The sequence below is a fragment of the Hydra viridissima genome, unplaced genomic scaffold, assembly GCF_058129835.1.
Source record: "Hydra viridissima isolate aposymbiotic clone 2 unplaced genomic scaffold, HvirCarnegie_v1 scaffold_9, whole genome shotgun sequence".
NCBI classification, from domain to species: Eukaryota; Metazoa; Cnidaria; class Hydrozoa; order Anthoathecata; family Hydridae; genus Hydra; species Hydra viridissima.
In genome coordinates this window covers 5,699,075-5,717,166 of record NW_028324308.1, presented here as the reverse complement: position 1 = coordinate 5,717,166, position 18,092 = coordinate 5,699,075, and the positions used below count along the sequence as shown (strand labels likewise).

At 32.0% G+C, this 18,092-nt stretch overlaps 3 protein-coding genes and 1 pseudogene across 12 annotated transcripts; 2 read left to right on the top strand and 2 right to left on the bottom strand.

The window, feature by feature from the left end:
- The first annotated feature begins 599 nt into the window (after positions 1-599).
- LOC149883720 (uncharacterized) lies at positions 600-947 on the top strand. The gene has a single exon (XM_090098625.1). It carries the CDS (start codon positions 600-602, stop codon positions 945-947), a length of 348 nt encoding a protein of 115 aa, XP_089954751.1.
- A 770-nt stretch (positions 948-1,717) lies between these two features.
- Positions 1,718-3,197, top strand: LOC145183337 (uncharacterized; annotated as a pseudogene).
- A 214-nt stretch (positions 3,198-3,411) lies between these two features.
- LOC149883719 (uncharacterized) lies at positions 3,412-8,315 on the bottom strand. 10 transcript variants are annotated; one of them, XM_090097707.1, is made up of 7 exons: positions 5,687-8,315; positions 4,954-5,025; positions 4,477-4,600; positions 4,126-4,298; positions 3,965-4,029; positions 3,722-3,816; positions 3,412-3,600 (listed from the first exon to the last, which is right to left on the bottom strand). In XM_090097707.1, the coding sequence occupies exon 1, from the start codon at positions 7,707-7,709 to the stop codon at positions 6,768-6,770; it is 942 nt and encodes a 313-aa protein (XP_089953833.1). In that variant the 5' UTR covers positions 7,710-8,315; the 3' UTR covers positions 3,412-3,600; positions 3,722-3,816; positions 3,965-4,029; positions 4,126-4,298; positions 4,477-4,600; positions 4,954-5,025; positions 5,687-6,767. The 10 variants fall into 10 exon arrangements, with proteins under 10 accessions (XP_089953833.1, XP_089953836.1, XP_089953839.1 ...); XM_090097710.1 differs by having other exon boundaries at positions 3,722-3,788; XM_090097713.1 differs by lacking the exon at positions 5,687-8,315 and adding an exon at positions 5,113-5,219.
- A 6,544-nt stretch (positions 8,316-14,859) lies between these two features.
- On the bottom strand, positions 14,860-17,661 carry LOC149883718 (uncharacterized). Its single transcript, XM_090098624.1, has 3 exons — positions 16,510-17,661; positions 15,806-16,299; positions 14,860-15,007 (listed from the first exon to the last, which is right to left on the bottom strand). The coding sequence occupies exons 1-3, from the start codon at positions 17,659-17,661 to the stop codon at positions 14,860-14,862; spliced, it is 1,794 nt and encodes a 597-aa protein (XP_089954750.1).
- Between the last annotated feature and the right edge of the window lie 431 nt (positions 17,662-18,092).

The following is an 18,092-nucleotide window of genomic DNA, read 5'->3' as shown; positions in this document are numbered from 1 at the left end:
CGGGCAGGTACGGGCCGGATTGTGCAATCCAGCAAATGTGCACGGACCCTTACAAAACAAGAATTCTAAATATTCATCAACTTTTTTCCAGATATTCCAAGCACATCAACTGATGATTGGGCTCATGCAGTTATGTTGCCTCGTGACCATCTTCCTTGTCGTGGACAGAAAAAATCAGCAAAACGTCCCAGAAATGAAAGAACAACAGATAACAATGGCGGCGAAGGTAATGCAACAACAAACACCAGAGAAGGCGAATCTGAAGGAATACTAGTTTCAGCGGATGGTATTCGTGGGCGTGACAGCCAAAATATTCTTCGAGAAGCACCTGCCCTACAGGATACGCCAGAAGAAATATCATTATTGATAGTCCTTTGAGCGCATGGCGTTTATTTTTTGATTCATATATATTGACACATATAAAGAAATGTACGGTTGCAGAAGCATGCAGGAACAGTAATTTACAGTTTACTCTATCTGATGAGGAGCTAGATGTATTCATTGCGATATTCTATGCTCGTGGAATATCTAGCACGAACCGTCACTCGATTAGCAGTATTTGGTGTAATGACTGGAGAATACCGTTTTGCAAAGCGACAATGTCTAGGGACCGCTTTGTTGAAATTATGAGGTTTTTCAGATTTGATGAGAAATCTACTCGATCGGAGAGATTGCAAACGGACAAGTTTGCTCTATTTTCTACTGTGTGGGACAGGTTTGTTGAAAATTGTATTGCGTGCTACAAACCTGGCCCATACATAACGGTGGATGAGCAACTTTTCCCAAGCAAAACTAGGTGTCCATTCACGCAGTACATGCCTTCCAAACCAGATAAATATGGCCACAAATATTGGCTAGCTGTTGATAAGGATAGCAAATATCTGGCAAATGGTTTCCCTTATCTAGGCAAAGATGACACACGCCGCACAGTGAGTCAAAATCCATAAAAACGGCAAAAAACTCCCCATAAAAAAAGTATTGCTGGAAATTAATTTAATTATAATGTTACTAAATACCACTAAAAGTCAATAATTAACTTTTTTGTGAACAATTTTCAAGATTTCACCAATTTATACGCCTTTTTCCGAGACTTATTTATTTTATTTTATTTATCGGAAAACTCGTTCAAAAAAATCTAGCTTTTGTGTCACTCTTTTAAGATTGACATGGGTAAAAACAGTTCAAAATTTATTTTGAAGTCATATGTTTAAGATGTTTGGCAACTACTAACAACATTTTTGACAATAAATTTTGTTTTTAGTTTTTCATTACTGAGATCTCAAAAATGTGTCATAAATTGATTTTTTTAAATTAGTTTAATTATGAGTTTAGTTTAAAAACTAAACGATTCCACTAGATTCCATGGTAGTTTTAATATTTTCCCATTAATAAGTATATATGAAAGCAGAAAAAATAAAAATCATTTACCCAAACTTGCCCCAATTAAAATAAGACCTTTCAAATACTTTTTTGTGTTTTTTTTTCGTTTTTAATTAAAACTTGCCGTATAAAGTAGCGAATATTAGTTCATTGCTTTCATTCATTACACAAATTATACATTTAGTTCCTATTAGTAAAAAAACTCATGCTCATGCAGATGGTGCTAATTATCAAACCTCAAAAACTAATAAATGCAACGTTTGATGGCATAGTGCATGTTTTAAAATTAATACTTGTGTATAAAAGAACTTAAAATAGTTCATTGCTTACATTCAACATGAAAAGAATACATTTAGTTCCTATAATTCAAGAGTTAGGAATTAATCATGATAACTTACTCGAGGTTCTTCTACGTGAGTTTTGTAGACTGGAGGGTCTATACTATGAAAGTATTGAAAAACCTGAAATGATAAATCTAAAGAAAACTCTAATAATATTTAAATGTAAATTCCGATCAAAGTTGCGGAAGTATGCAAGAACCTTCTCTAGACTTTTAGAACACGAGCGAACTTGGTTGAACAAAGATATTATTGTTAACAAAATAAATGTTGCATGAGGTTCAGGTAGAAAGTGCAAGAACTGGGAAGATTTAGGTGATAGAAGCAGAAGATCTAAGGTATCAATAAATAAAATTCAACCCAGTTAAAAAAATAGTTTACAAGCTTAAATATTAAATATTATCTTGTTTAAGGTTGCCAAATTGGCTGAACATCCTGCTGAAGCATTGGCATTAGCTTCAATAAAAAAAGCCACTAGAGATCCTAGCAAAAAAGACTTCGTTGATCTTGTGAAAAGTGCTACAAACTCTGAAAAAGATTAAATCAAAAAGATAAATTTTCCGATAAAAATGAAAACCGAAGGTGCCTTGAGCTTAAAAATTCAGTGTGACCTTTCTGATGAACAGTATCAAATTATTAGAAATTCATCGATAATACAAAATGCAGATATTTATCCATCACTTCATGAAATTAGGAATGAGAGACACAAATGTTATCCTGAGGGTTTAATTGTGACAGAAACATCTGCTTCAACTTCTCTACAGGGTATGTTTAATCATACTCTAACAAGGATATTAACTTTTACGGAATGCCAAGACTCTATGAGAATGTTTGCTGAAATTAAGGGGAGGTTTAAAGGTCTACTTCATTTTAAAGGTGGCTTTGATGGTGCCTCCAGTCAAAGTGTCTATAAACAAAAATACACTGATACAAATATTGGTGAAGCCCAAGTTAATGAACAAAGTCTTTTCCAGACAACTGTTGTTCCACTTAAATTAACCATCATGAACAAAAATGTATGGTTAAATAAAAAGCCCTCTAGTACACATTACTGTAGACCCCTCCATCTCCAATATCAAAAAGAAACGGAAGAATTGATAAGAAATGAATATGAACTTTTAAAAGCAGAAATAAATAGACTAGTCAAGTTTGAAGTAAAGTTAGAAGTAGAGGAAGGCAAACCGGATACGACTATCACATTTAAGTTCAAACTAGATTTAACCATGTTTGATGGTAAAGTGGTAAATGCCCTCACTAACACTCTGTCCTCGCAATCATGTAATGTTTGCGGAGCTAAGCCCAGTGAACTTAATAACCCAGCATTGATCAGATCTAAACCAATCAATGAAAAAGCTTTATCTTTGGGTCTTTCTACTCTGCATTGCTGGCTCAGATGTTTTGAATATATTTTACATTTAGGATATAAACTAGACATTAAAAAATACTTTGCCAAATCCCCTGCTGAAAAAGCATTAGTAAAAAGTAAAAAAAAAGACGTCTTTAAGATGTCTTAAGAAGGTCTCCGTTGTCCGTCGAAAAGACGTCTTACTCAAGATTATTTGAAGACGTCTTACTGAGGACAGCCTAAAGATTTATTTCATTATACTTTAAGAAAACTGTGTAGTATTAATGGTGTATTTAAGTTGCTAGTACTGATTATGATGGGATTGACAACATTAAAAACACCATTAAGCAAGTATTGACCAAGTATCTTTTTATTAACAATTTATACAACATATAGTTGTATATACAATATACACAATAAAAAAGAATATTTCTTTTTAGTCTGTTTTTTTCCGTGAAGGAGCATTTTTACAATACTGTACAATTTGCTGTTTAATTTCAACATTTGAAACTTTTTCAATTCTTCTTTTTACAACTTCTAAAAATCAAATAGAGCATCATGTAGGATATATTTATCAAATATATTGGAAATAAATTTAACTTAACACAGATTTTTAACTAAATTAAAAGTTGAATAATTTAAACTTATTTTAGATAACCTTCTATTAAGTCATAGAGTTTTGTTGATAATAAACCAATCTTTCCACCAGAACGTTTTAAGATGAACTGTGTCAACAGGTTATTTGTAAATAATCTGAAAAACATATCGAATAAATGATAAAATTTATGAAAAATATTAAACAATTTATAGTTATTGATTTCCATAATTACTATACATAAAAAATATATTTACCACAAACAAATATGAAAAATGATTGCTATACAAAATATAATAAAAAAACCTATTCATGACCAATCTGGTCAGTTGTTTAAAATCTTCTGCACCTAAAAAACTGAGCTGTTTAACCTAAATAAAAGTTTGGCAAAATAATTATACAAATATAACTATTTTCATTTTTAATTTATATGGATTATAAAGTTTTACATATGGATAAAGATTTACCAAATCAAGTCGAACACAAGCATCCTATAAACTTTTCATAAATTTCTCATACTCTGCAATAGTGTCTAATTTCTTGATTGCAAAATCACTATGGGGTTGTTTGTTTATAGCTAAAATGAGCTCCTGGTTTTCAAGAACCTTTGAAACCATCTTCAATATCATGCGCTGGTATTCTAAATTATATGAAGAAAATGAAAAAAGAAATATTTAGAATCCAAAACATTTATCAATACGTTTTTAAAATTATCTACAACAATTCTTATACCTAAAAAAAATCCAAATGTGAGTACTAACACTCTCCACATTTTACTTACTCCAAATAAAAAATCAAGTAAATGTTAAAGAGCTTACTTCCAACTTCCATAGGAAACTTATTTTTAAGTAACTTCTTGGGTGCAAGCGCTTCAATCATGGTTTTTTTCTTGTATATCTGTTTTCTGAAGCTTTTTGTTTGGTTCTGATGTATGAGGTATAACTAAAGCAAAAAAAAAATTATACAATATAAATAATAAAAAGTTATTTTTTTAATCTGCAACAAATCTTTTTTAAAAATTTTTAGTACTTTGTTATCATTGATACATTTTTTTCTTATTTGAATGCCTGTCCAAGGCTGAGGCTTTAGATCCTCGAGACCACAAAAGTTGAGGGGTAAGAGGAGGGGGGAACTTACAATTTTTTAGTTTAGAGTCTATAAAAAAAAACTAAATATAAAAAAAAATTTGATTGTTCCATTTCAGTTGATTGTGAAGGTAAAAATAATTGAGGCAAAGATAAAGTTAACAATAAAAGAATATTCCAACTTTAATGAACAAAATTCAAAATACATACATAGTGCACCAGAATATTAAGGTGATTATTCCTCTGTAGTTGAGTGTAGAGGTAAAAAAGTGTCAGATAAAGCTAAAAGTAAGAATTCAGTAAGAGTGTAGATTAAAAATATATAAATTTTAATTTTGAAAAAATTGAAAATTGAGAGTCAAAGTGTACCAGAACACAGATTAGATTGTTTGAAAGTAGATCCAGATGACAAATTAGATTCAAAATTAGGTTCATGATGGCAAAACATCTGATGTTTATATTGGATTTATAAGAGCTATATATATATATATATATATATATATATATATATATATATATATATATATATATATATATATATATATATATATATATATAGGGTTAAGTGAGGTTAACTGGGTACAGTTTTTTTTTGGGTGATGTAATTGTAACAAATTACTGCTTTTCAATATTTTTTCTGTTCATAACTATGAGAATATTAATATTCCATCTAATAAATTCAAATGAATTAGTTAAAATATGCTGTGGCCTTGTAAATATTGCATTTTTTAGACATGTGTCCCGTGGCCCAGTTAACCACAGTGACGGGTTTAACTGGGCCACCCTATGGGGTTAACTGGGTACATACTAGTGAAACTACAATAATATTAGTTTTTATTTTGATAATATATTTAGTTAAGAAAGATAGAATTAATAAACAAAATAAACGTGATAACAATAAAATTATACAATAAAAAAAACACAAATTAGTGAAAAAATACACCTTCGATGTGAAAAAATTGTATGAATATTTCAACTATTAAACATTAATAAAACACTATATTTACATAACAATGGAATAATTGGAAAAATCGAATTGAAAGGAATATAAATTGGCGAATCGTCCCGTTTCTCCGTGAAATAGAGGAGTTGGCAATTTTCGAACAATATCGGATGCAGGAACGAAGGTCAGCTCCTCATCTGTAATATAAAATTTGGCGCTACTCCACTTTCTCCCCCCCCCTAATTTTATGATTGATTCTGATAGAGAATTTTATGCTGATTAAGAATCGTATAAAAACATGGGTCTCAAAATCAACGGAAAGTGCTCTAATTTGATGTCGAAAGTACAAAAATATACCACAAATCGCTAATATTCGCCATCTTGAATTCACTAACTTTACGGTTGATATTGTTTTTAACCGCAAAACATTGCCAGCCTGGTTTTTACTATAAGGAATTTTTTCTGGTTTAATATAGATAGCGATTCCACGGCTCAACGAAAAACATCTGACGTTTGACAAAAAACACGAAATTTTCTTTTTATTTTCTTTTCTCTTTTTATAACAAGTATTTATTTATGTTTTTTTGAAGAATAGATTCTAAGGATTTGTATACAGAAATTATGTATATATATATCTATATTCCTTCGCATATTTTATGACGTTTTTTATTTTTATTTTCGCGACGTAAGAATCATTGTATATGTTTATTTGAATTATAAAAAAATCGTCTGGAATGGCTAATATAGACGCGTAAGTTCTTTCCAGAGCTATCAGGCAGACGATCGAGTTATAAAGTTATAAAACGTGTCGCTCTTGCGAAATTGCGATTCCTTCTTATGAAATTTAGTTTTGTAACAGAATTTACGATTATTTTTTCGGTTATTTTTTTTTTTTTGTTATTAAAGAAAAAAATTAATTGGAAAGACAAACTTTCATAGAGTAATAAAAAAGGGCTTTCTTAATGTTCTTTGCAAAAAATGTTCTTAATAATTTTGTGTGGCTATGAAAATAGCCGTTTTTTGATTTACACAACCTTAGGCATGAATTATAATGTATGTTACGTTTGATGCACACAGGATGTCAAACAGGATATGCTGTTAAAACTTGATCCCAAAAGTGAAAAAACCGGTGTTCGGAAAATCTCTGCATCCACATAAACTCGGATAAATAATCAGCTACCATTTCGCGATTAGTTGGCCCCATCATTGATTTGAATTTTGCTTTTGCTCGACACCACATAGCTTCCACGTGATTTGTTGTTACACCTGTCTGTGGATCTACAAAGTTGAGGGTGTGGTTAACGGTACCATGTAAATATGCTGGAGCTTGCAAATCATTATATGCTCTCCACATGTCACTCCAGACAATAGAGCCAGGAAGTATCCATTGATGTATGATAGGAATTAATGTTGCAGCATCGCGGTTCTGGACAGGAATCAAAAAGCCTTTCTTCGTTGCAGGTTCATACCCACCAAATATCCACTGCTGCGGGATTATTCTACCAACTTGATATTTTCTTCGACAAAAAACAGATTCATCTATTTCAACAATGCACCCTGGACCGCCTATTGGATCAGGGTTATTGAGGAAATATGAGACGCAAATGTCTCTGCAAAATTGATTCCAATCAACAATGGTGCTGTCGTTTCCGATATTTAACTCTTGCCTTAAATCACTTATTGATAATCCCCGGCTCTTACCTGCACTTCTACTCCAAGCGTAAGTTAAGCCCAATATTTGCCACAATTGTAGGTGAGATTTCTCAAAGAAGCTGCCTTTTCTAATGTTAAAGGTTCTTTTGCAGCGCTTGACTGGACATCTCCAAATAACTTGATCAACTGACCCATTCTTTGTTTGCTGTGTGCAGGGCACGTTACATACACTACAATTCATGCTTTCAGCGAGTAAACCATAAGTTCTGCACCAGTGAATTGTAGCTTCGATATCGTATTTGAATTTTGCTCCTATTTCTGTCAAAGAAAGTGAGTCAAAAACGTCTATTGTTGGTCTTCGAAGAGCCATGATATGTAGATAAATGAAGAAGCAGAAAAACTATTCTGAAGCACTCCTTTTTATATGACAAACATAATGAAAATGAATTCACGGGGGGTTAACTTGAAGTTTTAAAAGAAAGTCAATAGTTTTAAAGAATTATTTTTATAATTAAAAAATTTTTATCTTGTTTTAAAGTGAATTGTAAAATATAATCAATGAAAGAATTTTTCAACTTATTTGACAAAAGTTTTAAAAGACACTCAAGCTAACAAACTAAGAATCCAGTTGAAGCAAATTGACGCGATAAGAGTAAATGCCATTGAATTTCATTACCTGGTAAGAGAAAAAAAATGCGGTCAATACACCTGATTATGAAACTTAACGCACCGGTTCTTTGTTCTTTTATTCGAAATCTTTTATATAAAAAATAAAAACCAGGCTGTTGATACTTTGAAAGGATAACTTTTAAACAAAAAAAAATCACTTTTCAAGATGGCGAATATTAGCGATTTGTGGTATATTTTTGTACTTTCGACATCAGATTAGAGCACTTTCCGTTGATTTTGAGACCCATGTTTTTATACGATTCTTAATCAGCATAAAATTCTCTATCAGAATCAATCATAAAATTAGGGGGGGGGGGGGAGAAAGTGGAGTAGCGCCATAAAATTTTGTTGTCCTATTTTGATTTTTCAGCTAAAACCATCTTGCGTTTTCGAAATTATTTTGGCAATATAGTGCCTGCTAGACTTTTTTTAGACTTAGCTCCGTGCACCATAGCAAGCACGAAATCATCGACGGTTATGGGCTGGTTAAAATCATCCGTATCTTCTCCAGAAGATAATTCTGAAATATCCAATGAAGAATCGGCATACTCTACTTTTGATGATCCTTCATCACTGGACACTATTAATATTTTACGCTTTTCTTTTCTTGGGGCAATGGACTTAGGCTTAGATTTATTTGCACGCATTTGTGCAGCTTCTTCCAATTGCCGTTTGACTGGAGTATCCGTTAAAACAGCAGACTTTCCTTTCTGCTTTGGTTTTCTGTTATTTTTACGCATTCCGGCTTTAGGGAATGGTCGTATTTGTTCCGGAGAAATAAGTTGACAGTCAGTTAGTGAGGTTGGTATTTCTATAGTGGTTGATACTGATGTTGAGGGTAATGTTGTCGATTCAATGGTTGTATCTGGTCTATCTGTAACAGTTGGATCTGGTCTATCTGTAACTGTTGCAGCTAAAAAATCTTCCTCTGTAAATATTTGGGAATCAAATGGATAGATTCCTGCTGCTTTGAACCCTTGGGAAATATTCCTTGGCGTAAAGGCTAACGGAAAAGCAGTCCCCAGTAATTCTCCTATGTCATAAATTGTGATTGGAGTCGCAGGATGGTTTGTCATCCAATCATTGCAGGCTCTGTTGTAGTGTTTTTTTAAGGGACCGAATACGCTCACATCCAGAGGCTGCAACTTATGGCTGCAGTGCGGAGGGAAGGTCAGCAACATTATGCCATTAGTCTTTGCATAATTCAACGCAGCAATACTTAAGTGGCTCTCGTGGTTGTCTAATAATATCAACTTTGGACTGTCTGTTGTAGGTCTTACGTGATCGACAAAATGTTTGAGGACATCAATATAAATATCTGAAATCATCCATCCAGATTTTGTTGCTGCACCTTTTGTTCCAACAGGTGCGCCTTTAATCATGTGTTCCTTAAAAACCACTCTGGGAAACAGCAAATATGGAGGTATTGCAGTTCCTGTAGCTCCAACAATACAACATGCTGTAACCAAGACACCTCGTTCAGCTGATGTTGCCTGGCCAACTTGCTTTTGCCCCTTTAAAGCCAAAACTTTTACTGGTTTATGTACACTTGTGAGACCAGTCTCATCTAAGTTAAAAATAACTAGTAAATAACCCAGATATAACATGTAAAATGGTTAAGGTGGTAATAGCCTATAAAATATCAAAATTTTTCAAGTTTTTTACTTTATAAATTTGAATAATATAATTATTGTAGATTTCAAAAATGTATATTGTTTATATGTTTCTTAGTAAAAAAATGAGCTAAAATGTCAGTCATAAGAAAATGTTTTTGTAATGATAACTCAAGTGTCTTGAATGTTTCAGAGAGATTTTATTTTCTTTTCTTGCTTTCTGAATTTTTCAACTTTGAACAAGGATGTCTTTTTAACTACTTGGAGATTATACCTAAAATATTTGCACACTGGTTATCAGGTTACTTTCGAGGGGCTTGACAAAAAATAAGGTTTTTACAGTTTGCTGTTCTTGAGATAATGATATTAACAGCACAGATTTTACAATAAAATTAAAAACCATTATTGAAAATGCCACCATTTTGCATCTATAAATGCTTTGATGGTGATTCTGATCAAATCCCTTTTTCAACATGTTAACCTTTTTGCAAAAGTTTAGACTCAAACTATGACTAGTTAAGGAGAAATTATCGTCTAAAAATGCAGTTAAAATTGCATATTAATTGCTGACTCTGCATGTTTATGGGCACATTAATAGTTTTTTATTTATTTACGCTGAAAGTTTTTTTATTGTACATGCATTTAATCAAATATTACACTAAAAATTAAAGGATTAACAGTTTTAGTTTTTATAGGACAGTACCTTTTAAAGCAGAACAATAATTCTATAAAAAACAGAACTTATCATTATTGTGTTGTCAATGCCACATTTAAAAAAAATACTTACCATTTCCTTTTTCCTTTTCTTTAGAAAATCAAGTTGAGGGAAGTAAATTGACTTAATATTTTCCACCTTATCAGGATTATTTAATTAGCCATTTCCATTGCAACATTCACCAGCTGTATTTGTTCATCAAGATTAAAAATAGAACTTTGAAGGTCTGACAGTTGTTTTTGCTTTGATATAAATTCATGATATTTTTTAGAACAGATGCTGCTATTATTTTTTAATACTTTTTCTAATACCATTAAAATATCCAATTTCATGGGCTTCTTCTACAAACATGTTGAAATATTTAAGATTAATCCAAATAACTATGTGTTAAAGTTGGTAAAGAAACCTAGATATAAATGTAGGTGTATGAGTCACTAAAAGTTGAAACTCAAATCACCTAAATATTGTAATGTTGATATCCCTAGATATATATATATAACTTGTTTCTCTTACTTATACTTCATTCTTTGCAGATCTTCTATATGTTCTTGATATCATGTCATGGCTACTTTGATGTTGAATCTGTAGTCCTTTGCCTTAAAAAATGTTGAAAATGATAGTATTCTTTTTACTATTTAGATTTAAAGTATTTATAATCTGGTAGCTCAACTTAAAACTTCCTCAAACACAATCTCCTACAATTTTAACTTGAATATCTTTTTTCAGGAATGAACTTATGATGTAAAAGACCATTACAGCTGCATAAAACAAAAATATAAATAATTTGGCAACTTTTAAAGATGTACATATTACATAAATCTTATTTTATTGCTGTAAGCTACACTAGCAGTGTAAAAACTTGCTTTAATGTAAGAGTATAGCATATGTCATTTGCAAACTGACATATGCTATACTCTTACATTAAAGCAAGTTTTTCAACATATTGACATATGCTATACTCTTTCATGCTACATTTGCTAAACTAATTTTTTTCTAAAAATTTTACTTTTTGCTTAGGTAACTTTAGACCTTTCTAGTGGATCAAGATGTGTGAGAATATGTGTTGATAGATCTTTTACATAACCCTAAGGGGCTAGATTTATTTCAAACTTTCCATTCTCTTCTTTGTAAAAGGTGAAAGGAGTATTTTCAACCACATTTTCATCTCCAGACCAGGTTTCAGCAACTATTTAGAGAATACGAATTTATAAACAATGCTAGCTCCATGAGTCGTGGCACTTGTACATAGTTTAGAACCAGTCAACACCAGTGCAATATTGTCATCACTTGTAAGCCATCCACGTAAAGTAAAAATATTGAATGCTCAGTAAAACTTGCTTTGTAATGTTGTATATAGATTAAATCATTTTTTTCAAGTTTACATCGCTTTCGATTTCTATTTCTGGAGCATGCGCAAATAACAGCGCTGTTTCGCTTTACGTAAATGACCATGTTACAGCACCCGGATCCTACTCAACGCCGTTAATGCATGTACTCAAACTTTTTTGGTTGTTTGTTCTCGGTGATAACAAACATTGTTTTTTTCCGGTCTGCAATATTTGTTTATAAACAAAATGATATGTTAAGTTTTAAAAATTTATATTCTGCCCGCTATTTTACCACTGATCTCAAAATATAACTGGATAGCGTATTCAATTGCCTTTTTCAAAAAAAATTGAAGCCAAAATTGGCCTCCCAAGATGGCGGCGATCGGAGCTCTTAGCGGTGATCGATGTACGTTTTATAAAGCTTTTTACAGAAATATTAAAGAAAATAAATAGAGTTTTGAAAGAAAAACTAGACTATGAAATAAAGTTTTAATGACTCTAAAGAAATAAAATAATTTCTAAAAAAATCAGACAATTAAAGTAATTATTTTGATACTATGTTAATAGTATATAATATAATAATATATAATTACTTTGGTACAAAATATTCGATATACTTTACAATTAAATAATATTTATGCATAATCTATGTACCTTTTAGTTCTTAGTTACCCAATGCAGTATGCTAGAAGGTTGATAACATGACTGTATGGTAAGCGGCAGTGGTGTCTACTTACAATTTTGACAAATTTTATATTTTCAATGTTTGTAGCAAGATACCAGATATGTACATGCTGCATGAACTATTAGCTGAGTGCTGTGAGTACACACAACTCAGGGGTTCCTTCTAGGATTATTTAATACATATATGTAATTAATGGATATAGTATTTAATAAAAATATTAAGTACAAAATATTATTTTTTAATATATGTTATTTTATATATTATTCTTTGTAATATTTCAGCTCTCAATAATTGAGACAATTGTTTTTAACTTGTTATTCAAAACAAATCATTAAGGGAATGTTTTGATAACATATATTTTGTATGTTATCAAACATTATCAACATTATGTATCTTATCAAAAAATTTATGATACGTAAATTTACAAAAAAAAAAAAATTATTTGGGCTAAAAAAATACAGTGAAACTTAACCTTTTTATAAAAACGCAAAATTCGTGTATTTTCAAGAACATGCATTAACGGCGTTGAGAAAGTAAAATGTTTCGATCCCTTCGAAATAAAATTTCTCTGTGTTTTACAATCTCATCGGCCACACATGCGGCGCTGTCTTCTGATCTCATCAAACTGTGTATGCCTTGTACCGTTTTGTATGGCAACAAAAATGGTTAGTTTTAATTCTTCTGTTAGATTTAGATTTCCACAAAGTTTAATAGAATTGGAATCTGTAAAGGAAAAAAGTAGAAGGAAAAAAGTAGAAGGAAAAAACAATATTTGCTAACTCTTAGAACTCTGATTAAGAGTTCTAAGAGTTAGCAAATATTGTCTGTTTTAATCCATTCAGAGCAGTACAGCGATCTACGCCACACTGCCCAGCGGAAGCTCTACCAGTTTATTTAATTTTTTATTAAAAAATGGCTGTTGTATCTTCAACGACTACTACTGTTTTTTTACCTAATGGTGAAGAGGAAGAAGTTGCTGTAGAATATGTGAATCGTTATTTTGAAGAATATAGGTTGAGACAACTAAGACAACCGATTCAGGTATAAAATATTCATTATTATTTCTTAATATTAAGATATGTAGTTAAAAAAAGTTAAATTTTAAGTAGTTTATAATTTATAACCAAATTATAATCCTTTCTTTATACTTTTAATTCTTTAAATGAATCTCAGTTTAGTTTTTGATTAAAACCTTTAATCTTTTATATAATGTTAAGATACTGTTTAACTAGTCTTAATTTAAAAGCAATTATAACACTTCTTTAGACAAAACAATGTAATACTCTGGAGCTTGAATCTACGCTGAAGAAAGGTGAGGGACCATGCACACAACAGATTGAAGCTATATTGCAAAAAATGAAAGTTTAGCAATAAGCATACCATGGAAATAGTTTTATCAGAAATCATGTGCATAAAATGCTTCAGGTTCCATTTCTTTTATAAATTAGTTTATTCCAAATCTGAAACATTTTTATTAATAACAAAAATAACAAGTAATATAAAATCATGCAATATATCTTTTAAAGAGACATTTTTCTTTTTTAGAAAAACTATATGCTAAAGTTGTGTAGTTCTATTTAAAAGCTTGTTTATGATGAAGGGTTCTCTGGGACAAGTCTGCACAAGATAGCAGTTGAAATCATTACAAAACATAAACTACACTTTCATAAATTTTCTGCATGCTATACCATATTCTACTCAAAAAATACGATGACAACAAAAATACTAAATGAACTTAATAAGTTTTATTTGATTTTTTTCTTTTTCTTTCTGTTTATAATGAGTTTCTCAAAGCGCTTTGGAAATTTATTGTGTTTATTGCTATTGAGGTTGAAGAGTTTACTGAAACTACAACAATCCCTAGCAAGATAATTTTTATGATTTATGATGATTTAACTTACAAAGCTGGGATTAAAAGTACAACATGATTCATGTTGCTATCATATTTTCTTTAGAAAAAAATATTTTTGAACTGATGCATTTTTATCGCACAACTTGACCTAAGGCTTTAGTACCTTGAAAGTTACACATGTTGGAAGATCACGCTATTCCCTTTTTGAAAAAATGGGGCGCTGGCTTTGGATTGTAAGGCGAAAAAGGTGAAGAATTAATTTATCTTGAGTTCAAAATTTAAAGCCTATTTATCAATCTATCCGTTGTCCAACAAAGCGGTTAAAAAGCATCAAAAAATTTTACCATCAGAAAACTAATCCTAAAAGTAGGGTGTTAATTCCAGAATCATGAAAAAGAAAAAGAAAAAACGAAAATTGTCATAGTTAAAAACACTTTTGGCGATAGCAGTTTACATTTCTTAATAATATGTATTTCCTTTTTTCTTTTATTTGTCTCTACTAAAGGCAAAAAAAATGTAGCTATAATGGTCAATAAGGTAATGCAGAAAAGTGCCTTTTTTGTCCATTAAAAAAATTGAATTCTAAGAACAGCCATAAGAAATAAATAGAAGAAGGTCTCCTTAAACTTTTTCAAGAAATATGGTTAGATTTCCACGATTAAAAACCTAGAACATAGGGTCCAAAAAATGTAAACAAATCACGTGTAGTTAACCAGCCATCTTTCTCAACAACAAATGTTAACGAACATTTAGATGTTCCTTCTCTTGTTTTAAGTGTTTTAGTACACAACCGGGTTATCGTTAAACTAATTTAAATTAAAACAGCAACAAAAAAACTTATTTATATTGGAGTATATGCAATTACTTGGTTTCCAGGGAAAAATTATTTTCGTTGCTAAGATCCGTAACCATTTTGAAAGCGTTGATTTTTTTTCCGTTAAAATTTGCGCATGCGTACAATAACAGCGCAACCAAACAACCGTGGTAAGGAATTGTTCGCAAGTATTCTTTCGAAATGATTACTACTAGGATATGCCGGTTCTGGGACATTGATACCCCTTAAGTATGGGAGGGTGTCGATGTTTTTTTCCAAGATGGCGGCTGTTTATCTTGTTAGTTTTAAAGGTTTTTTTCAATCTTTAAAAAAATTCCAAAATGGCGGTTTATTAAAATAAAAAGTTGACTTACCTTTGAATAAAAAAAAATGGTTTCCAAGATGGTGGCTTCCTATACCTGTGAGGTTTTATTCCGAACCAAAGACTTGATCGTAGTCCATGAAGCTAAAGCAGGGCTCAGGAGAGGGTCTTGTTTTGTAGTGTCCAATGGCCAAGGTTTTGTGAGTGTCATCATTCAATAGGATCCTCTTGTCATCTTTTGCGCTGAGAGCGACTTTGTTAATTTCTTCAGTATAGACGTCGTAAAGATGGGAACGGATAACATTCATGGTTGTGAGCTTTTCTTTCTTATCCATTAAGCAGTTGTAATAATCTTGGTGAGTGATGCGATTTTCAACCACACTTTTCTGAACCCATTTACATCTTTTGTGTTCTTCTTTTTCATTAAAGACCTCATAAGAGTAGAGCTTAGGTCCAAGTCCAACAAACTCTTTAATTTGCTTGCCAGCAGCCTCATCCTTGAACTTTCCAATAACCTTTTTATTCAAACCAACTTTGAACCCAACGTTTTTAACAGCAGGATGATCTTGTTTAAAGTCGCTCGTGTCAAACTTGTTTTCTACATCATTAGCAATGTCTTTATAAAAATCTTCAGTTTCAATTTCATAAAAGAGCGAGTCTGTATCAGTCATTAACAATTTCACCTTATCGCCATATTTAGGCTTCATGTAGTCGTAGTGGTGTTCAAACATCAAAGTCTTGCTGATATCGAGGATGCTCATTCCCAAGAAAACAAGCTTGTCGTAATAGACATTTGTTCTTTTCATATGAACCGCGATCAAGTTTTCATCAAAAATGGTGTTTCGTTCATATCGAGGACTTTTAGACAATTTTAGAGCTTCTTTTTTTGTGGTAATGAGTTTAACATCAACACGCTTTAGAATATTCTCCATTGTTTTCCCAAAAACAGAGTTGTTCATAAGCTTGAAAAATTCCTTGTCAGATTCGTTTCCAGCTTTTGCTCTTTATCCAGTGTTGAGATCAATGTACTTTTTCATAAATAGCTCTTCTTCAAAGGTGATTCCTCGATGAATTTTGGTAATAACTAAGCCCATCCGTTCATAGAGCTTTAGGTTTTCATGATGAACGACGTATTTTTCTTTGTTGTTTAAATTGGGAACGAGTTTGGCTACTTTTCCAATAGCCATTCTTTCAGGGGCTAAAGGATAGTCATTGTGTAAATCGTGAAGGTGATTTGGGTAATCTAAGTCAACTTCCAAAATGCACGGCTTGCTACACCAATGGTCGAGTTCATCTTCAGTCATCCATCTGAATGCTCTAACGGGAAGAGGTTTGCTCATTGCCCATCCATAAAGGTTATTAGCATCTAGGTATTGAATAAATTTCGAAGGTTTTGAAGGATCGTATGAGTCGCCCATGTATTTGTTATTGGCAGTTCCATGTCTGTTTGAGATCATGCTAATCCCACCTCGAATTCCTGTTTGAACCATGTTGAGCATATCAATATCGGTTAGAAGCTCTATGACGATTTCAGTTTTCTTTAGCATTGCATTCCAAGCTAATCCAGGAGAGGTATAGTACCAAGCAGGATCAAGGCTGTAGTGAGTACAACATGTGTTTCTGAAATCTTCAAAAATGTCTGCAAGTATCAGCACGTCTGAAATGTTATAAAGATCGTGATAATCTTTAAAGGTGCTACACCCAAATTCGTTCCAAACGTTTTGAGCATGCGCATAGTCTTCCTCTTTTGCTGGTTCATCTTTCAGTTTGGAATGGAATGCTTCAATAGGAGGCAATGCTGTTTCAGAGAATTTTTCAATGGAGTCTACCCAATCGTAAGGGTAAATCCCTTTTTTCCTTATCAGACTGAACTGTTTCTTTTCGGGATAATATTCAGCTACGTTTTTGCAGTGATTATCGTTTAGATTTTTAGATAGTTTGTCTAAACCGAAGGGTAAGAATCTGAAGCTGTCAATAAACCTCAATTCTTTCCATACTTCTCGAAGTTTACCTTTCTTATCTATAAATTCTCTCACTTTGATTTGTTTAGAGAAGCTGATATACTTCTCTTCATTGTTGGGCACGCAATTGAGTCTTCCACCTAATTTCTTAATAAACAAATGACTGTCATAACCAGACAAATTGTGGAAAACGATGGGTATGAATTTTGGAAGTTTATAATCCAAGTTGCATTTGTTATGCGCAGCTCCACGATACTTCCCAGTCAAATGGCAGTGGTCTAAGACTTTATCATCTCCAAGATCTTTATTGCAAATGTGACATTCGGTTGCATCTTCATAACTTTTCTCATCCTTATCAGTCATCACTTACTTTTTTACTAAATCAATCTTATCGAAAATCTTTTTAAGGTCTGTTTCAAGCATGTTTATGAACTTTTGAGCTACATCGTCATCATCGCTTTCTGCTGTGTATGTGACGGGTTTTTCTTTATAAAGGCTTTCGTCGAAGCATTTGATATAATAGCAGAAGGAGCTTGCAACGTGCTTTTGGTATGGTTTGGTATATGACTGTTTAGAGTTTGGTGTGCAAGTGTTAACAGCCTTGGTGAAACTTTCAAAGTCAGCATATACGATGTATGGAACTTTCATTTTCCTGCAATAGTTTTTAAACTGAACGGTCGACCCTTCTTTTGGAAGTTCGATTCTCATTGGTGCGTTATTATAACAGTCTTCTCTATGTTTTTGAAGCTTTTCTTCCTGGTCAAAAGCTTGCATACACCTTCTGCAAAAATGTT